General features: G+C 47.5%; 1 protein-coding gene and 1 pseudogene across 1 annotated transcript; one reads left to right on the top strand and one right to left on the bottom strand.

Annotated features, from left to right (window-relative positions):
- The first annotated feature begins 13 nt into the window (after nucleotides 1–13).
- On the top strand, nucleotides 14–16,441 carry NUFIP1 (nuclear FMR1 interacting protein 1). Its single transcript, XM_038762099.1, has 10 exons — nucleotides 14–110; nucleotides 3,327–3,388; nucleotides 3,735–3,833; nucleotides 4,584–4,646; nucleotides 5,780–5,856; nucleotides 9,098–9,190; nucleotides 10,746–10,999; nucleotides 11,817–11,933; nucleotides 14,240–14,469; nucleotides 15,511–16,441. The coding sequence occupies exons 1-10, from the start codon at nucleotides 14–16 to the stop codon at nucleotides 15,730–15,732; spliced, it is 1,314 nt and encodes a 437-aa protein (XP_038618027.1). The 3' UTR covers nucleotides 15,733–16,441.
- A 922-nt stretch (nucleotides 16,442–17,363) lies between these two features.
- The window catches only part of LOC119941261, an 82,428-nt pseudogene continuing 77,410 nt past the window's right edge, over nucleotides 17,364–22,381 (bottom strand).

Raw genomic sequence — 22,381 nt, forward strand, 5'->3', positions numbered from 1 at the left:
GTGGAGCGGGGGCATGGAGCCCTTCGGCTGGACGGCTGGGCCTTGGGCGCCTTGGGGGCCTCCTCCTCCTCCCGCTTGGGACCCCCGACAGGGCCCTCGCTACCCGACAGGTAATTATAACAATAATAGCGATAATACTCACTAATGATAATAATAATAACTGCATTTGTTAGGCGCTTACTACGTGCAAAGCACTGCTCTGAGTGCTGGGATCAATACGAGGTGATCAGGTTGTCCCACCTGGGGCTCACAGATTGGTCCCCAGTTTACAGATGAGGTAACTGAGGCCCAGAGAAGAAGAAGAAGAAGAATAAGGGTGGCATTTGTTAAGCGGTTACTATGTACAAAGCACTGTTCTAAGCGCTGGGATCAATACAAGGTGATCAGGTTGTCCCACCTGGGGCTCACAGACTTGGTCCCCAGTTTACAGATGAGGGAACTGAGGCCTAGAGAATAATAATAATAATAATAAGGATGGCATTTATTAAGCGCTTACTATGTACAAAGCACTGTTCTAAGCGCTGGGGTAAATGCAAGGTGATCAGGTTGTCCCACCTGGGGCTCACAGACTTGGTCCCCGTTTTACAGATGAGGGAACTGAGGCCCAGAGAATAATAATAATAATAGTGACATTAAGCGCTTACTATGTGCAAAGCACTGTTCTAAGCGCTGGGATCAATACAAGGTGATCAGGTTGTCCCACCTGGGGCTCACAGACTTGGTCCCCATTTTACAGATGAGGGAACTGAGGCCCAGAGAATAATAATAAGGATGGCATTTATTAAGCGCTTACTGTGTACAAAGGACTGTTCTAAGCGCTGGGATCAATACAAGGTGATCAGGTTGTCCCACCTGGGGCTCACAGACTTGGTCCCCGTTTTACAGATGAGGTAACTGAGGCCCAGAGAATAATAATAATAAGGATAACATTTATTAAGCGCTGACTATGTACGAAGCAGTGTTCTAAGCTGCTGGGATCAATACAAGGTGATCAGGTTGTCCCACCAGGGGCTCACAGACTTGGTCCCCGTTTTACAGAAGAGAGAACTGAGGCCCAGAGAAGAAGACTAATAATAATAAGGATGGCATTTGTTAAGCGCTTACTATGTACAAAGCACGGTTCTAAGCGCTGGAGTAAATACAAATTGATCAGGTTGTCCCACCTAGGGCTCACAGACCTGGTCCCCATAAGGATGGCATTTATTAAGCGCTTACTTTATACAAAGCACTGTTCTAAGCCCTGGGATCAATACAAGGTGATCAGGTTGTCCCACCTGGGGCTCACAGACTTGGTCCCCGTTTTACAGATGAGGGAACCGAGGCCCAGAGAATAATAATAATAAGGATGGCGTTTGTTAAGCGCTTACTATGTACAAAGCACTGTTCTAAGCGCTGGGGTAAATACAAGGTGATCAGGTTGTCCCACCTAGGGCTCACAGACTTGGTCCCCAGTTTACAGATGAGGTAACTGAGGCCTAGAGAATAATAATAATAATAATAAGTATAGCATTTATTAAGCGCTGACTATGTACGAAGCAATGTTCTAAGCTCTGGGATCAATACAAGGTGGTCAGGTTGTCCCACCTGGGGCTCACAGACCGGGTCCTCAGTTTGCAGATGAGGGAACTGAGGCCCAGAGAATAATAATGATAAGGATGGCATTTATTAAGCGCTTAGTATGTACAAAGCACTGTTCTAAGCGCTGGGATCAATACAAGGTGATCAGGTTGTCCCACCTGGGGCTCACAGACTTGGTCCCCGTTTTACAGATGAGGGAACTGAGGCCCAGAGAATAATAATGATAAGGATGGCATTTATTAAGCGCTTAGTATGTACAAAGCACTGTTCTAATTGCTGGGGTAAATACAAGGTTATCAGGTTCTCCCACCTGGGGCTCACAGACTTGGTCCCCGTTTTACAGATGAGGGAACCGAGGCCCAGAGAATAATAATAATAATAGTGACAGTAAGCGCTTACTATGTGCAAAGCACTGTTCTAAGCTCTGGGATCAATACAAGGTGATCAGGTTGTCCCACCTGGGGCTCACAGACTTGGTCCCCAGTTTACAGATGAGGGAACTGAGGCCCAGAGAACAATAATAATAATAATAAGGATGGCATTTATTAAGTGCTTACTATGTACAAAGCACTGTTCTAAGCGCTGGGGTAAATGCAAGGTGATCAGGTTCTCCCATCTAGGGCTTACAGACTTGGTCCCCGTTTTACAGATGAGGGAACCGAGGCCCAGAGAATAATAATAATAATAGTGACAGTAAGCGCTTACTATGTGCAAAGCACTGTTCTAAGCTCTGGGATCAATACAAGGTGATCAGGTTGTCCCACCTGGGGCTCACAGACTTGGTCCCCAGTTTACAGATGAGGGAACTGAGGCCCAGAGAACAATAATAATAATAATAAGGATGGCATTTATTAAGTGCTTACTATGTACAAAGCACTGTTCTAAGCGCTGGGGTAAATGCAAGGTGATCAGGTTGTCCCATCTAGGGCTTACAGACTTGGTCCCCGTTTTACAGATGAGGGAACCGAGGCCCAGAGAATAATAATAATAAGGATGGCATTTATTAAGCGCTTAGTATGTACAAAGCACTGTTCTAAGCGCTGGGGTAAATACAAGGTGATCAGGTTGTCCCACCTGGGGCTCACAGACTTGGTCCCCATTTTACAGATGAGGGAACTGAGGCCCAGAGAAGTGAAGTGACTTGCCCAAAGTCACACAGCTGACAAGTGGTGGATCCGGGATTTGAGCCCATGACCTCTGACTCCAAAGCCCAGGCTCTTTCCACCGAGCCATGCTGCTTCTCTAATGATAGCATATATTAAGCGCTTACTATGTGCAAAGCACTGTTCTAAGCGCTGGGGAGGTTACAAGGTGATGCAGTTGTCCCACGGGGGGGTCACGGTCTTAATCCCCTTTTTACAGATGAGGGAAATGAGGCCCAGAGAAGTTAAGTGACTTGCCCTAAGTCACCCAGCTGACAAGTGGCAGAGCCGGGATTCGAACCCGTGACCTCTGACTCCAAAGCCCAGGTTCTTTCCACTGAGCCACGCTGCTTCTCTATCATCGTCATTGCTGTTATTAGTGGATATGGCACAGGCGTGGGAGTCGGAATGTTCTGAGTTCTAATCCCGGTTCTTCACTTCTCTGGGCCTTAAATATGGAAAGAAAGTATGGGATTGAAGGCCCTCCAGTCCTCAGGGTGGTCAGTACTCTAAGGAAACTGAGGCCCATAGCATCACGAACAGGAAAACCTTCCCAAGTAGAATCTGGATGAAAATAGCCAAGACTTTGATTTTTGTTTCTTATAGGTGGACAGTGTCACTTTCCCAATTTTAAAAATCATCACCCAGGAGGAAAACCGAAACAAAAGGTACTTGACTAAATATAGTATTGAGGTGATTGCAATTAAGTGCCCAAATGTGTTTTGTGGGTGTCTTGCCGAAGGGCTGTCTTTTGAAACATACCGTTTTTTAGCTTCATTCTCTCTGAAATGTTTTTGAAAGTTTTTTTCCCCTCAAGCGCTTTTTCCATAAAAACCTCAAGTGTTTTCGAGAAGTAAAACCACTTTTAATCTAGAAAATACTAAATTAATTGGCTTGCAATTTTTGTAGAAAAACATTATTCTTCCCAAAGTTCTCTTTTAGGCGACTGTTAGCATGGCATTTTCTGAAAGAAAAAGTGAATATAATAATAAGTGCCTTTTTTGTTTTTAACAGAAAAAAAAGGAGCCAGTTTTTACCCATTACTGTGATACGTGTGATCGTGGTTTTAAAAATCAGGATAAGTACGATGAGCACGTCTCGCAACACACAACGGTAAGTTTTGGTTCGTTCATTCATTCAGTCGTATTGATTGAGCGCTTACTGTGTGCAGAGCACTGTACTAAGCGCTTGGGAGGTACAAGTTGGCATCATATAGAGACGGTCATCATCATCATCATCATCAATCGTATTTATTGAGCGCTTACTGTGTGCAGAGCACTGTACTAAGCGCTTGGGAAGTACAAGTCGGCATCATATAGAGACAGTCCCTACCCAACGACGGGCTCACAGTCTAGAAGGGGGAGACAGGTTGGACCGTGCACTTTCAGAATTGCTCTCTCTGACCTTAGTTATGTTAATTCCAATTTTAAGCCTTAAATGTTGTCATTATGAGAGTAATGCCACCTACTTTTGAAGGGATGGGGGTGGTTCTTGGTGGCTTGCGCACCATCGAATAAATGTGTTTTTTCAGAACCAAACCCTCAAACCAACCTCAACACCATGTTCCCAGTTTGTTAGAAGGTTTAGAGAGGCTCCTCCGGGATTTGGGTGGGGAAAAGTCAGACTTTCTAGACGTAACTAAATTCTTTTCAGAGTTCGACCCGTCCCCAGTAAGAGGAAAATGCTCCCGATCCAAGTTGAGAAATAAACCCCGTGTATCGTCCACTTCCAAAATGAGGATGCCATCCTGAGTGTGTCGTCCCTCTTAACGGCAGCACTTTTTTATCGGATTTTTTTCACTGAAACAGCCCTATCATTTTATTGTACGTTGAACGGTTGTGTGTATTGTGTTCACTTTTGCAGTGCACCATCGATGGCTGCAATTTTATGGCGCATGAAAAGGTGGTGCAGATTCACTGGAAAAATGTAAGTGTCCAGATTAATCCAAAACATTTTCCCATCTTTTGAAAGTCAAATGGCATGCCTGATTTCCTCTGCCTCTCCCGTGTTTAGGAAGCGTACGGCTGCTTGCCAATCATCAGTCGTATTTATTGAGCGCTTACTATGTGCAGAGCACTGTACTAAGCGCTTAGCCAATGCTAAGCCAATGCTACAGTGTGTCCAAGCTGAGGGTGGGGGAGATGAGAAGCAGCACGGGCTAGTGGCTAGGATTCGGGCCTGGGAACCAGAAGGACCTGGGGTCGAACCCCAGCTCCGCCGCTTGTCTGCTGCGTGACCTTGGGCAAGTCATTTCACGTCTGGGTCGCAGTTACCTCATCTGTAAAATGGGAATTACGACTGGGATCTCCACGGGGAACCTGGACTGTGTCCAACCCGATTAGCTTGTATCAGTCCATCTGTAGTATTTAACGAGTGCTTACTATGAGCAGAGCACTGATGGGAGGGCACGATACAAGTCAGCAGACACGTTCCCTGCCCATGATGAATTACAGTCTAGAGATCGTATTCATTCATTCATTCATTCAATTGTATTTATTGAGCGCTTACTGTGTGCAGAGCACTGTACTAAGCGCAAGTTGGCACATATAGAGCCGGTCCCTACCCAGCGACGGGCTCACTGTTCAGAAGGAGGAGACAGACAACAAAACAAAACATGTGGACGGGTGTCAAGTCATTAGAATGAATAGAATAGATTCTATAGAATTCTATTCTATTGAATAGAATAAATAGAAATAAAGCTAGATGCTATAATATAATATATATGTAATATAATAATATCTAATTATAGTCTATAGAATATAGAATAGAATAAATAGAAATAAAACTAGATGCACATCATTAACAAAATAAATAGAATAGTAAATCTAACCGAGCGCTTACTAGAGCGCTTAACAAATACCATAAAAAAGGTGATTGTGTCTTTTTGGCTTATGCTTTGCCTCCATATTTCCCCAAAGTGACCCCCCAGCAAATTAACCAGGCCTGGGGAAGCTTATCGCAAAATGACAAGATGGGAAATTGGAGATAGTACCTGCTTGGAAAGATAAGACCGATCCTCCTTCCCCCAGTGACGTACCAAAGGATCTTTTCTCTCCTAGACTCACGCCCCTGGAACCAAGAGGATAAAGTTAGATACTCCAGAAGAGATTGCCAAATGGAGGGAAGAGAGGAGAAAGTGAGTAGAGAATTTGGAACCTATAAAATAAGATTCTCTGATGTACTGGGGCTTGGTGCTTCAAGGTGGTGATCTCCGGGTGAATGGGTACAATGCATAATTTTTCAAAATTCTCATCTGACGGGCACCTGACGAGATCTCATCAGCCCCCTGCTCTTTGGACGTGGCCAAGATTGATTTGGAAATGTCAGTGTTTTGGGAGACATGCATGCGTAAAATGTACCAATACACATCGTAGTGCTTTTTTAATGTAAGATTTTTCCCTAGTTATACTGCCGATAATTATTTGGGGATATGTCAGAATCAGAAAGGTGGGTATTGTTTCTGAAAGCCTCAGGATCCACTTGAGAGTTTATAGCTAATAGATGCTGCGTGAGTTCTATTGTCTGGTGGTACCTGATGAGGATAGTTTTGCCTGGTCAGTGTCTTTTTCTCTACCCCCACCCCCTGACATACACATGTTTATATTATATTTATATATATATATACACATATATATATATACACAAATATATGTAGAATGCATATATATTCTAAATATATGATATATTATAATAAATAAATGTATAATATTTCGAGAGAGAGAGGAGGCCCTTGAGGTAATATCTCAGAGATGACCTGGAAATTGTCTTTATCCTTGGGTTAAAAAAAATGACATAAATGTTATTTTCAGAGATTTTCAAGGAAAGCGGTTTCTCCCAAAGCTGTTTCCCGCAGCCTGAAACCTTCAGCCAGAGGAACGTGCATTAACTGTAACATTTCTCTTAAAGTTTAAATGACCTCAAGATAAGGCAAACGTTCCGGTCTTGGGCCCCAAGTGCCATTTGAGGGAAGCAGTTCACCCCTTGCCTCAGTGGGTTTTTAATCTCCCAAAGCATCGGTTGGGACCTAAAGAAGGGCCCCGAGGAGAGCGAACTGGGGGGGAAAGGAGGGGACCGAGCTTTCCGTGCCATCCCCAGCAGAGAATCCAGCTTGCGTCCTGCGAAATGTCCTGGTCAGGAAAAGGCCAGCTGTGGGGGTCATCAGCAGGGTGACGTAGTTTCAGCCTCACCTCTCCTTCAATTGCTTTGGATCCCAAGGACGGTAGTGATTTTCACACTGGCCTAACCCACGAAAGATTCCCACCCCCTGACTCAAACCCTTTCGGAAGCTCCCAATAAATACCCTGGATTGACTGATCTTCCTTCAGGGACCAGTTCCAGTTTGCCGAGAGGCCCAAGCCATCTCTCTCTCTCCATCTCTCACACACACACATACATGGATCATGTTTAATTCCCACATATGGATCCTCTCCAAGGGCTTAGTACAGCGCTCTGATTACAGTGAGCGCTTGTAAGCTCATTGTGGACAAGAAACTTGTCAGCCAAGTCCATTATATTGTACTCTTCCAAGCACTTAGTGCAGTGCTTTGCACACAGTAAGCACTCAGTGAATACCATTGATTGCTGGATTAATAAATACTACTTAGTGGAAAGAGTGCAGGCCTGGGGGTCTGAGGACCGGGGATCTAATCCCAGCTTTGCCACGTGTCTGCTGTGTGACCTTGGGCAAATCACTTCACTTCTCTGTGCCTCCGTAACGTCATCTGTAAAATGGGGGTTAAATACTACTACTCCCTCCCTGGACAGTTGAGCCCCGTGTGGAACGGGGACCGTGTCTATCCTGGTTAACTTGTATCTACCCCAGTGCTTAGGACAATGTTTGGCATGTAGTAAAAGCGTTTAATAAGTACCGTTAATCATTCCTATTCATCACACATACGTGTGCACAAACACACACCTGATTTTCCCTTGGGGCAGCCGGCTGCAGGGAGAAATGAGAGATTCAGCTCAAGTTGCTGGCACCCTACCTCTGGTGGTACTTGCCCGCTGTTGGGTAGGGACCGTCTCTCTGTGTTGCCAACTTGTACTTCCCAAGCGCTTAGTACAGTGCTGTGCACACAGTAAGCGCTCAATAAATACGATTGAATGAATGGTACTTAATTCTTACAGGGTTTGGGGGTGATACAGTTGGCATAATCCTTACAAAGACCAGCGCCTTAGGGAGCAACACTTAAAGTCTCTAGTGTCCCCGGGATCTGGGAAAGGACGTCCTGCCCCAAACTACAATATTCCAAAAAAGCAGGTGGAACTTTTTTTTTTAATTGAAAGGTTTGCCCAGGAGAAGAGAAAAAAAAATTGTGTTTTACTTAATCCTTCTCTTTCTTCCTCATAAGCCAAGTGAGAACGGCCCACTGTGCTTTAATTAAAACCACCACGGCTGAGCATTAGAAGGCTTTTAGGTTTCGTGCCTGAAGTATTTCCTCTGAAGTGATTTTTTTTTTCTATCCCAAATTGATTGCTTGGAAAGGTGACGCGTGATTGAAATACCTGGCCCGAAGGGGGCTAGGAAAGCATCGCCTGATTTGGCACCAGATAAATACATCGGAAGGGTTTGCGGGTGCAACTTGGGTGACCCCACAGATTAAGAAATAGAAAGACCCTTTAAAGACCTTTCAGGGGTGTTCACTACCGCTCAAAGGACACGGTGAAGGAGAAAACCTCAGGCAGTGCCACAGCTGAAAACTGGGAGTGGGGGCGGAGGACAGACCCTCAGGAAGGAGGGAGAGATGAGGAAATCAAGGAGAAAATATTCCCATGCGTTGCAAACCTGAAACGACGGCGGAGCGGGACCTAGTGGAAAGAGCATGGCTCTAATGGCTCTATTCCCAGCCCGATTACTTGCCTGCAGTGTGACCTTGGGCGAGTCACTTCAAATCTCTGGGCCTCCTTTTTCTCCACTGTAAATGGAGGTTCAATATCTGTCCTCCCTCCTACTTAGACTTGGAGCCCCATAAGGGACGGGGACTTTAGCCAACCTGATTAGTTTAGTGCTTAGAATGGTGCTTAGCATATAGTAAGCACTTAACAAATACCATAGTCATAATTGGGTTTTCCCCCTTTCAGGGAATAGAGGCCCAGCGTCCAGGTTTGTAATTCGTAGGATTCCTACTCACAATGCAGGCACTTAGGTGGGCTTTTTTTTTTCATGGAGGCTACTTATAAGGAAATGAACATGTTTGCGGAAGAGGATTTCTTCATTCCTTAAATTTTAACAAACAGATCTTTGAGGAAGCACTGCGGCCCTTCCCGGTCGAAATGCACCGTAATTAAAAGCCGGAGTTGCTTAGCTGGAGGGGGTCCGATGAGCTAGCGGTGTTAGTTTGGAGACCTCTTGAAAGAAAAATTCTTTTCTTCTGCAGAAATTTCCCGACAATGGCCAACGTTGAGAAGAAAAAAGCATTACAGCTGGACCGAGAGCAGAGAGGAGAAGTGTTAACCACCACCCAGTTTGGGTAAGTGTTCTTTGGATCGAACAATGGTATTTATCGAGCTGTAACTCTGTGCGGAGCACTGCAGTAAATGTAGTCTGCCTTTCACCCGGCACACTTTCGCTTATTTCTGAAGAGGATTCAGAGGTAAATAGTAACTGCAAGATGCCAATCTCCCGGGATGTTGTCTGCCCACCCTCAAGTGGTTATTTTGGGCCTCTGGGCTAGTGCCATCTTGAATTCTGAAGCTGACTTAGTTTTTGAAAGAGGGAGAGTTTGGTTTCTGCTGCTAGAGAAGCAGCGTGGCTCAGTGGAAAGAGCATGGGCTTTGGAGTCAGAGGTCATGGGTTCAAATCCCGGCTCCTCCAATTGTCAGCTGTGTGACTTTGGGCGAGTCACTTAACTTCTCTGGGCCTCAGTTACCTCATCTGTAAAATGGGGATTAAGACTGTGAGCCCCCTGTGGGACAACTTGATCACTTTGTAACCTTCCCAGCGCTTAGAACAGTGCTTTGCACATAGTAAGCGCTTAATAAATGCCATTATTATTATTATTATTATTATTAGTATTAGTATTAGTATTATTTTTCCCTCACCGTAAGCAGACCTGCCAGCCATTTTGACCTCTCATTTGTGGACCTGGGACTTTGAAGCCTGGGCTTCCCCAAGGCCTTATCGGAACTCCTTTCTTGAAACTGCTGAGGTGTCATTCCCATCCCTTCAAAAAAATTAAGCAACTCACAGCACGCATTTGAATGTCACTCTCCCGATCCTCCATAGTCATTCGGTCGCATTTATTGAACGCTTACTATGTGCGAGCACTGTACTAAGCACGTGGCAGGGTACATTATAACAGTAAGCAAGAGTCAGAAAGAGGGGCCGTGTACCAGCTGGTTTGACCTCCACCAGTCCCCCCTGCGCCGCCTGACCATAACAAACTTGACGTTTTCCCTCAAATTTAGACTTTTTCTGCTTGTCAGATGGACACCCCCCGACCCGTTTTTTTCTGGAGAGCTTGGGAAATATGAGATGTCCCTGAGATTGACTATTTTAAAATTCGAAAGCGTCTATTCAGAAACATTCACAATATCTCGGTAAATTGGGTCCGTGTGTACTTTCAGCCAGTGGCATGTAAAATGGTACTAGTTCAGAAACCAGGTTTTTAAAACCCGAGAACGCTGCCAACTGAGCCGAATCGGTCCAAGCTTTGGTTTCTGGTCATGTAGGGCAGCGATTGTGGGACGCTGCAAAGTATTTGGTTTGATGCGTGATAAAGCAAGATGAAATTTAGCCTGCCCTTTGGCCCGTGCCACGAGGCCGTGAATTAAGATTGAATTTGTCCTGAGAGTCAGGCCTGGGTTCTGGGCTAGTCGTAGACCCGGGGCGGATCGGCATGGGGCTGAGGATTAGTATTTGTTAAGAGCTTACTTTGTGCCAGGCGATTGATTTATTCTCCCCCTCTAGACTGTAAGGTCGTTGTGGGCAGGGAATGTCTGTCCTCTTCTCCCGAGCGCTCGGCACAGTGCTCTGCAAACGGTAAGCGCTCGATAAATACAACCGACTGACTGTCTGACCTCCAGGAAGATGAAGGGGATGTGGCGGCCGCCCCAAAACCAAGAGGCCAGAAACCGAAATGGGAAATTCAAGAAGAGGCATGACGCGCGGCGGGGTGGCGGCGGCGGCGGGGCCGCGGCAGCCGAAGCCGAGACCCCGGCCGGCCCCGGGGCGGTGAGGCCCGCCGGCCCGGCGAAGACCGGAGGGGCCCTCGGAGCAGACGCGGAGGTGTACGGCAAGGACGTGGACCCCCTGGGTGTGTTGGCCAACAGTGACGCCGGTAAGATAGAGACGGCCCTAAAGGCGTCAGCCCTGTAAATTTGACGGGGGCAAGGAACGGGTCGGTTATATTGTCATATATTGAATTCTCCCAAACGGTTCAGTGTTTTCCACACAGTAAGCCTCAGTAAATACCATTGATTGATCATACTAGGCACCTGGATGGCTGTCTTTCCTTGCCAAAGCTGAGGTTTGAGGAAGCCGTCCCTTGATTGATTGATAAATACAATTGATTGATGGAGTGCTTCCTGTGGGCTGCCGAGCACTGTACTAGGCAGTTCCATCTGAGGGAAAAAGCAGCGTGGTGGAGTGGATAAAACGCGGTCCTGGGAGTCAGAAGGTCACGGTTTCTAATCACGGGTCTGCCGGGTGACCATGTGAGCTGTGTGACAAGTGAATCAGGTTGGACACAGGTTAATGGGGAGGGAGAACCGATATTTTCATCTCCCTTTTAGAGATGGGGAAACCGTGGCCCGGAGAAGTTCGGTGCCTCTTCCGTGGTCGCCCAGCTGGCCAGTGGCAGAGCAGGGACTAGAAGCCAGATTTTCAAGTCCCAGGCCCGTGCTCTTCCCTCTGGGCTCTGCTGCTTCTCTAAAGAACAGGTTGGGGGGAATTTAGCCAGACGGGAGAGGCGGGTGGACGAGAGCGGAGACGTGGCCGCCTCAGCCAGGAGTGGGTGACGATGTGTGCCCGCGTAATGCCCACCCTTTTCCAAGCCCGGCTGCACTTTCCGTCGTCCGAGTGGAGGGAGGTATTCGCCGAGGGCCCCGCTTCTCATGCCCTCGAGATGCCTAATCATTCCGCGTTTCTTTCTTCAGAGTCGGACAAGGAGGAGAAGCCAGGGACCGTCGTCATCCCCAAGGAAGTGACCTCAGCCCTGGGGTCCCTGATGGCCAGCTACGGCAGCGCCTCCGAATCAGACAGCGAGCCCGAGGGTGAGTTCCTGTGGGGTAGGGAGGCCGTCTCGCGTCTGCCGTCTCCCACCTGTGATCCGCTCCCCCTCACCCCCCGCCCCAGTGAAGCCGCCAGGCACCACGCCATCGATCAACCGGGTGTCCCCGCCGGGTGCCAGCTGTGTGGTGACATCAGCCTTCTCTCTGATCTCCCATCCTCGTGTCTCTCTCCACTTCAATCCATACTTCATGCTGCTGCCCGGATTACCTTTGTCCAGAAACGCTCTGGACATATTACTCCCCTCCTCAAAAACCTCCAGTGGCTACCGATCAATCTGCGCATCAGGCAGAAACTCCTCACCCTGGGCTTCAAGGCTGTCCATCCCCTCGCCCCCTCCTACCTCACCTCCCTTCTCTCCTTCTCCAGCCCAGCCCGCACCCTCCGCTCCTCCACCGCTGATCTCCTCACCGTACCTCACTCTCGCCTGTCCCGCCATCGACCCCCGGCCCAAGTCCTCCCCCGGGATTGGAATGCCCCCAATCCCTCTGCCCATCCGCCAAGCTAGCTCTCTTCCTCCCTTCAAGGCCCTACTGAGAGCTCATCTCCTCCAGGAGGCCTTCCCAGACTGAGCCCCTTCCTTCCTCTCCCCCTCGTCCCCCTCTCCATCCCCCCCATCTTACCTCCTTCCCTTCCCCACAGCACCTGTATATATGTATATATGTTTGTACATATTTTTTTACTCTATTTATTTATTTATTTGTACATATCTATTCTATTTATTTTATTTTGTTAGTATGTTTGGTTTTGTTCTCTGTCTCCCCCTTTTAGACTGTGAGCCCACTGTTGGGTAGGGACTGTCTCTATATGTTGCCAATTTGTACTTCCCAAGCGCTTAGTACAGTGCTGCGCTCAATAAATACGATTGATGATGATGATGATGATTGGTCCGTTGCCAGGGAGCGCCATCGGCCTTAGTAAACGAGCGGGCTCTGCGCTGCCCGTGACTTCTGTATTTGCTTCTCATGCCTGTAACCAACCACCTTGTGGAGCAGCGAGGCCTGGGCTCTCATCCTAGTTCCGCCACATGCGTGCCGTGTGACCTTGGGCGAGTCGCTTCCCTTCCTCTGTACCTCAGTTTCCTCATCTGTAAAGTGGGGAATCAGCACCTGTTCTCGTACCTGGATTGTCAGCTCTGTGTTAGGTCAGGCCCTGTGGTCCTTGTATCCTCCCCGGTGCTTAGAACAGTGCTTGACACATAGTAAGCGCTTACCAAATACTAGTATTGTTGTTATTTTGGGCAGGGGGCCATGTCTACCAGCTCTGTATTGTACTCTCCCGAGTGGTTAGTACAGAACTCTGCACACAGAAAGCGCTCAATAAATTCCACTGATGGATTGCTGCTAAATAACTCCCAAAGCTGCTTGTTGGAGTGGGCAGGAGGCTAATTTTTACCGCCACGATTAACCACTGGGTTTTCACAACTTGGCCCGGAATGCACTCATTTCTCTATAGAGCCTGCGGGACCCTCAGAAACCAGGGGCCGTTTGGCCGCGGTGTTAGAACGACCTCGCAATAAGGAAATGAGGAACGTTTAGGACACGAGACTGAGAGCTCACCTCCTCCAGGAGGCCTTCCCAGACTGAGCCCCTTCCTTCCTCTCCCCCTCGCCCCCCTCTCCATCCCCCCCATCTTACCTCCTTCCCTTCCCCACAGCACCTGTATATATGTTTGTACATATTTATTACTCTTTATTTATTTTACTTGTACATATCTATTCTATTTATTTTATTTTGTTAGTATGTTTGGTTTTGTTCTCTGTCTCCCCCTTTTAGACTGTGAGCCCACTGTTGGGTAGGGACTGTCTCTATATGTTGCCAACTTGTACTTCCCAAGTGCTTAGTACAGTGCTCTGCACACAGTAAGTGCTCAATAAATACGATTGATTGATTGATTGACACGAGACGAGAGTCTCCTGGCACCCGGGCAGGGCCTGTGCTGGGCAGGTGCCGCTACTTTATCGCCTTTGGGGCATCGCTGTTATATGCTTGGACTCCACTCAAGTGTTTTATTTCATTCTTTTGAAAGGTGCACCAGTGTTTTCAAAGTTACTTGGAGAAAAACATAGTAATCGAGACTGAAGATGAATAGGGGTGGAATCTGAAGTAGTTAACAGTGGGAAGGAAGGATCCCAAGCAGATCTGGGGGCGATGCCTAATTGGGGGACGTCTTTCAACTCTCAGGGGGACAGGACTCCTTACGCTTAGTCCGGTGCCCTGCATACAGTAGGCATGCGATGTATTCCTCTGAGCGTACGAATAAATGACTTAGTTTGTCTTTTTCCACTTAGAAACACCTATCAGGACGGAAGCTTGTGGTCCAGGAGAAAATCAGACCTTCAGCAACATCCCACAGAGCCAGGAACCGGGGAGCAAGGAGCCTCCTAGGAACGGCCCCAGAGCTCAGCCGGAAAGCCAAAAGAAAAACTGCGGCCCTAGGAGTCCCAGGAACCGAAAAGGCCCCAACCGGAGGACACCGGGCCCCGAGCCTCGCCGGCGCCGGCCGCTGCTGCTGGAAATGGTAAATGGCCGGCCCTGCTGGATGGAGCCGCTCGCCTGGCCAGCCTGTTAATAATAATAATAATGATGGTATCTGTTAAGCGCTTACTATGTGCAAAGCACTGTTCTAAGCCCTGGGGAGGTTACAGGGTGATCAAGTTGTCCCATGGGGGTGCTCACAGTTTTAATCCCCATTTTCCAGATGAGGGAACTGAGGCCCAGAGAAGTGAAGTGACTTGCCCAAAGTCACACAGCTGACAGTTGGCGGAGCCGGGATTTGAACCCATGACCTCTGACTCCAAAGCCCGGGCTCTTTCCACTGAGCCACGCTGCTTCTAGCAAGGCCTCTGGTAGCAAAGAGGCCTGGGGGCTTTCTGGGAATGTGGGCCACAAACCACCCCAATTTAGACCCGTGACATCTTGAACAAATCCAGGCCCGGAAGCCACGTAGGGATCAAGATGTGAAGTGCGATTGGCTCCACTGGAACCATTTTTAATCCTTCATTGATGAACCCTCATGTTTCTTTTTTTAATGGTATTTGTTAAGCGCTTTCTGTGGGCCAAGCACTGAGGTAGATCCAAGCTAATCAGGTTGGACACGGTCCCTGTCCCACATGGGGCTCACGGCCTTAATGCCCATTTTACAGATGAGGGAACTGAGGCCCAGAGAAGTGAAGTGACTTGCCCAAGTTCACATGGCAGACAGGGCGGAGTCAGAATTAGAACCCAGGTCCTTTGGGCTCCCAGGACCGTGCTCTGTCACTAAGCCACGCTGCTTCTCCTCTAGAAAAGGCAATCTTCTACTAGGCTGGGGATGGACTTGATTCTTGCAGAATGGAGCCTGAATTATAGCGATTAGAACCAGAGAAAGGGTGTTTGTGGGGAAATGCGGAGGAGGCTGCTGTTGGGACCTGACCCAGAGAGATTTGGGTTCTAATGGTGACTTTTCAAGAAAAAGGCCCACCAGCAGATCCGTTTTATTCGGCATCAAAAGCCGACTTGACAGGCCAGACAACGGCTCTGTACTGATTGATTCGGTTCTTGTTTCTGTTTCACGTTTCAGCTCTTAGCAAAGGACATCCGGCATGAAAGGAATGTGATTTTACAGTGTGTCAGATACATCACCCAAAATGACTTTTTTGAGCTTCCCGGCAAAACCGAGACCGGACAAGCCGCCGAATTTACCGCGCACTCGGCAACAGATGACGCCGAGGGAGAAATTGGCACCCGGAGACCTGACCTACACCCGGTAGCCGCCGAAACCCCGCATTGTCCTGACAGCTGATCCGCGGTCACTCGGGCCAGATTTCGATAGAACATTTGGAGCCGAGCTTCCTGGGTTGCGGGAATGTTTGATGACTCTTTGTACCGTCCAGTTGCACAAGGGAGTGGAATGAAGAACTGCAGAAATGCTCGTGGGAACAGGAGGTTTGACATTTAGGGAGGAGCAAGAGAGTCAAGTGTCAAACATCGCTAAGCACGACCTGGTGTTGTGGGGGGCAATTCATAAAATTAAAACAGGGTTGAGGAAGAAGAATCAGTTCCACCTCCCTCAAGCGGGAAACCACGGGAACAGTGGGGGGGAAATTAAGGAAGGAAAGAAGTCTGAGATTTTCCTCAGTAAAAAAATAACTTCTCATGGATTAAGTGTGTCAACGGAGCTGCCAGTACCACTGAAACCATACCGCAGCTCAATGAAAGGAACACACTGTTGAAATCCTATGTAGACATGACAGAGGTTTTGCTGCAGGTTGAACTGACATGCAGAGTTCAGCATTGGACTGTTGTTGTTTTTCCTGGTGAAAAAGCATGTAAGATGTGGTATTTAATGAGGTTCAACTCATTTCTTTTCCGCAAAAGCAGAAAATAACGTAAGCTTCCCCCACTCCGAGTTGCAAACTGATTCGCTCCCCGTGAAGGCAGTCGTTTTTTCCTTTAAAAAGAAAAAAATTTTTGTACAAATAAAAACCACCTTGTCCCCCTTGCCTCTGAAATAGGATCTTTTTTTTTTTATAATGTGCTTTTCCAATCTTCAACAATTTTGTAGCTACACACTTCAGCATTGGGGCAGGGCGGTAAACTCTAAGTGGGGTAAGTTTAGAATATTTATGGTGTTTGTTCAGCGCTTTCTGTGCACCAAGCACTGTATGTACTAAGCGCTGGGGTAGATACAAGTTCGGCAGGTTGGACACCGTCCCTGTCTTCCGTAGACCTTCCAGTCTAGGTTTATCTGGATTTTATATATCTAGTGGCCCTTCATTTTCAAGGATGAGGTCCTCTATACTGTAAGCTCCTTGTGGGCAGGGAACATGTCTGCCAACTCTGTTCTATTGTACTCTCCCAAGTGCTTAGTACGGTGCTTTTCGAACAGCAATAAATATCACCGGTTGATGGATATTCATTCATTCAATCGTATTTACTGAGCGCTTACTGTGTGCAGAGCACATATAGAGATGGTCCCACCCAACCACGGGCTCACAGTCTAGAAGGGGGAGACGGACGACAAAACAAAACCATGGAGCCTGAGATCCTGCCCATCGTGGCAGCCAACCCGCAACCACCCGTTTGGTCATTCAATGGTACGAGACATCGACCATCTGAAAGGGAGGGCCATGGGTCCCCTGGGGGCAGGTGTCATTAGGGATGAATTTGGGCAGCAAATTTTTAGTTACATTCAATCAAGTAGAAATCCTCAGCCGTTAGCGTTAGTCAATTAGCTCTCCCCATTACGCGGCCTCACCCCTCTCTACCTGTACCCCTCAGTTCACACAGCAGAAAGGTGGCAGAGCCGACCTTGCCAACTTGTACTTCCCAAGCGCATAGTACAGTGCTCTGCACACAGTAAGCGCTCAATAAATACGATTGATTGAGATGAGAACCCATGACCCCACTCCCAGGCCCATGCTCTATCCACTACGCCACACTGCTTCTCTCAAGCTAACCTAACCGAGTCCCACTCATCTCCCCCGACAGACAACCTGTAGCTCGCGCCTTCCCCACTGTCCAGGACTCCCTCTCCCTTCAAATCCGGCCAACCGCTACTCGCATGGTTTTGCCACCGTAGCTATGACTTCTTTTCTCATTCTAAAAGTGTAAGAGGAGGCTGCATCCCGGAGAGGGAACATCGATCGGGTGGCTGTGATCAAATCTCGGTCCGTTACAAAAGTGGAACTGCAGACACAGAGAGACCAATAGTATTTTGACCCAGTTTGAGTTTATCATGTAGATCCAACTTCTTTAGCTCCATAAATAGTGTAGCCCAATGCAGTTCACTGGTGACAGACAGAACATCCAGCCATACAGTTGGGGTAGTAAAAACACTACTACTACTAATAATAATGGCATTTGTTAAGTGCTTACTATGTGCAAAGCACTGTTCTAAGTGCTGGAGAGGTTACAAGGTGATCAGGTTGTCGGCTCACAGTCTTCATCCTCATTTTTCCAGGTGAGAGAACCGAGGCACAGAGAAGTTAAGTGACTTGCCCAAAGTCACACGCCTGACAATTGGCAGAGCTGGGATTCGAACCCGTGACCTCTGACTCCAAAGCCCGTGCTCTTTCCACTGAGCCACGAGAGCTATTTGTGTGTTGTGCACGCCAACTAGAGCGCTTAGAACAGTTCTTTGTACATAGTAAACGCTTAACAAATGCCATCATTATTATTATTAGAGCATCAGCAACGTGGAAAAATCTCACACACTGCCACCACAGTGAGCCATGGTGGTCCATTTTTTTTCGGGAACGAGACAGGCTTCAGAGATCTAGGTGCTTTGGTTTTAGCGCCTTGGACGTGGCGGTTTCTGGGAACGTTACCAACACCAACAAACAGGTCCTCTCTGAAAAACCCACATCTACCGTGAAGACGGAGAAACTGAGGCACAGGAAATGGTCGGGAGTTGTTCCAGTCAGGGGCCGAGTCCCCCAAATGAGGGTGCCAACTGCAGCTGAGCAGTCAGCGACTCTAATCCTTCAGTTGTTGCCCATGGAGACCAGAAGTGAATTTTTCCATTCGTAGGGAAGCAGTAGCCTGGTGGAAAGGGCTCAGGCCCAGGAGTCAAAGGCCCTGGGTTCGAATCCCACGCCGACTCTTGTCTGCTCTGTGACCTTGGGCGAGCGACTCTATTTCTCTGAACCTCAGTTCCCTCATCTGCACAATGGGGATCCAATACCCGTTCTTCCCCCTACAGTCTAATGTGGGACCTAATGATCTATCCGAGCACTTAGTACAGTGCTGGTCACGTAGTGAGTGTTTAACAAATACCATTTTAAAATTGTTATTTTTATATTTCTACTGTGTATTTCAATAAGTTTGCTGTGGCATGGAACATGTTTACAAATTCTGTTGTACTCTCCCAAGCGCTTAGTACACTACTCTCCACACAGTAAGCAGCCAATAAATAAACGGTGATGATTCTAAGTGACTGGAAAGATAAATAAACTTCTTCAAATGAAAAACAACTGAAATTCAGGACATTTTACAGAGCTGCTAAGCTGTCTCTAGACTGTAGCTCGTTGTGGGCAGGAAATATGTCTATTAATAATAATATAATAATGATGGCATTTGTTAAGCGCTTACTTTGTGCAAAGCACTGTTCTAAGCGCTGGGGAGATACAAGGCGATCAGGTTGTCCCACGTGGGGCTCAAAGTCTTAATCCCCATTTTACAGATGAGGTAAGTGAGGCTCAGAGAAGTTAAGTGACTTGCCCAAGGTCACACAGCAGACGTGGCGGAGCAGGATTAGAACCCATGACCTCTGACTCCCAAGCCCGTGCTCTTTCCACTAAACCATGCTGCTTCTCTATTGTATTGTACTCTCCCAGGCGCTTAGTACAGAGCTCTACACATAAGTGCTCAGTAAATACAACTGAATGAATGAGAGAGAGAGTGATTTCCTAATCTGGTTTGGAAATGCTCCTGAGAGTTAGAAGTTGGGATTTGAAATAATAGCCCAGGGAGTTAGAGAAGCATAACTGGAACCTTTATCTGGTTTGAATCCTTAACTTATTTTTCAACAAGCTACCACCATATTTTAGAAAGCTGGGAACCCTATTTATTGAAAAAAATCCAGGCTTTGTTTGCAAGATCACAAGATTGTGGCTCCAATTACAGGCTACCACGAAGCAGATACCGTTTCTGAATATAGATTTCTGGGCAGCTGACAATGAATGGAGATTTCTTTTCACTAGGTAAGTGAATTTCTCTGCAAAGGATATGTATTTTTCTGGCCAGATTTATATCTCTCTGTCTCTCCCTCCTCTCCCGACTCACATGCGAACGTACACTGTATATGCTGAAAAGCTTCGACAAGGCAATAATAAGGGGTCCGATTTACATCCAGGGGAGAAGGAGGACGTTAGCGTTAACAACCATTTTGGGAATCTAGGTCACCTGGAAAAATACTGAATATACCTGGAAAAGCACTGGAGCAAATCACCCCCAAAAAATCAATTTGCAGACACCCAGAAGCCCACAGGAGACTGGGTGATAATCAACATAGCTTTGCATAAACAAATCTTATCAGGTGAATCTAATTTCCTTCTAGGGCAGGGTGACAAGCTCAGTAGAGCAGGGGAAAGAAGCGGCGCGATCCATCCCGACTTTAGTCAGGTGTCCGACGTGGCCCCGGATGAAATAGCATCAAGAAGCAGTGATGGTCTGGAATTCTGCCAGTCAGTGGCTCCAAGTGGAAAACTCACGGGCAAAACACAGGCCTGGGGCTCTTCGAATCCCTTCTCCATGACCCCTACATTAGGATGGGCAGCATTTGGGAGACCGGATTAGATTTCAATTTAGGGGGGAGAAATGGTTTAGAAAATAGGCTGCCATTTTGATGAGGCAAATGCGGGATACTCATCGACCAATCAGGAGTATTTGTTGAGCGCCTACTGTGCACAGGGGGCTGTCTAGATTCTGGAGATTGAACTGACCATCCCCACTGACAGGTCCGGTGAGGACTGTCTAGGGGAGGACGGGGATGAAATGCTTTCTGAGTGCGGTTGATAAGGTGATTTCAGGATCCTAAAGCTGGCTTGAGGGAAGGACTGTCAAGCCTGGGGGGATTTAAGCACTTAGTACAGTGCTCTGCACACAGTAAGCGCTCAATAAATACGATTGATTGATTTATTGAGTGCTTGCTGTGTTGCAGAGCACAGTATTGCATGTGTGAGATGATGAGACAGGAAGTGGAGATGATCCCTGCCCTCACCCTGCCCAGAACAGCGGCTGCTTCAAGGGGACTGTGGAGGAGTCATCGGGGGACCATTAAGGACCGGTTACCTCACAGTGCTTTTCCTGTCACGGCCATAACTGCAAGAGGAGATAAGGAGAGGTGAACATCCAGAATCAGCAGGGACCCCTAACCCTAGACCATTATGGGTTAGTGCCTAAGAGCACAGCAAGTGACAAACAATGGCATCTCCCTGCTGGCGGCTTCAGACAATATAGAGCTCCTTAATAATAATGATGGCATCTATTAAGCGCTTACTATGTGCAAAGCACTGTTCTAAGCGCTGGGGAGGTTACATGGTGATCAGGTTGTCCCACATGGGGCTCACAGTCTTAATCCCCAATTTACAGATGAGGTAACTGTGGCACAGAGAAGTGACTTGCCTAAAGTCACACGGGTGACAAGTGGCGGAGCTGTTTCTTTTCTTTTTTTTTTCCTGGGCCTTGCTGATTTTTTTTTTCCAAAGTGCTTTTTGACTGGGCGTTTCCAAGAAGTGTCCTATTTCAGTTTACAAATGGACCTGTGTTTCTAGCAAACAATACTGGTTACTGTCTGACGCTGGGCTAAGGTGACATTGGGTTACGGCTACCTCAGAGAGAGGGCAGACTGAATTAAGACGAAGCAAGTTTAGCTCCTACTCGGTACCCCAATGACTCTCCCATTTTTATTTTTTAATCAGTCCATCCTTTGAGGCACTGGGAAAGGTCCCCGCCCTGCACAAGGGGATGGGCCGGGGGTTCGTTTCTCTTTGTGACTCAGGGAGAAACCTCTGACATGAGATTTCGGGAACTGGCCTGAAGATATTGGCAGATTGAGTTCCAGGTTTTGCGCAACGTGAGGTTTCGAGCTGAATGTGAGCCCGTCGTTGGGTAGGGACCGTCTCTATATGTTGCCAGTTTGTACTTCCCAGGTGCTTAGTACAGTGCTCTGCACACAGTAAGCGCTCGATAGATATGATTGAATGAATGAATGAATGACTCCCTATCTGGCCAGCAAGTCGGTCACTGGTATTTATTGAGTGCTTGCTGTGTGCAGAGCACTGTACTAAGTGCTTGGGAGAGTGCAGTATAACAGAGTTGGTGGGTACGATCCCAGCCCAAGACGACCTTACTGTCTAGAATGGGAGACAGACGTTAATAGAAATGAATAAAATGATATGGACATAAGTGCTGTGGGGCCGGAAAGGGGGATGAATAAAGGGAGCAAGTCAGGGCAACACAGTTATGTTGCCAACTTGTACTTCCCAAGCGCTTAGTACAGTGCTCTGCACACAGTAAGCGCTCAATAAATACGATTGATGATGATGATGATGACACCTGGAGAATAAAGACAACCAGAAGACACGGACTGCGAGCCCCATGGGGGACGTGGACTGTGTCCAACCTGATTATCTTGTATCTATCCCAGGGCTTAGCACTGTGCCTGCCACATAATAAGTGCTTACCAAATATCCGAAAAACAAAAAGTCACCTGCACATCACAGAGACGACGGGACATTTGGTTACCAACTCTTCCCTGTCCAGATGGTGGCTTTTTTTTTTTAACGCATGAGGCTGTTCTCCTCTGAAGCTGAATGTGAACAGAATGACCCCTGTGACCTAAGGGGGAAAAGTGACTTTAATTTCCTTTCCATCTGTTGGGAACGCCACGTGTCCGTGGCAGGCTCTTTGCAGCACCGTGGATTCCCACTCCCCCGGCGGTGATCTCA

The sequence above is a fragment of the Tachyglossus aculeatus genome, chromosome 20 (assembly GCF_015852505.1).
Source record: "Tachyglossus aculeatus isolate mTacAcu1 chromosome 20, mTacAcu1.pri, whole genome shotgun sequence".
Lineage (NCBI taxonomy): Eukaryota > Metazoa > Chordata > Mammalia > Monotremata > Tachyglossidae > Tachyglossus > Tachyglossus aculeatus.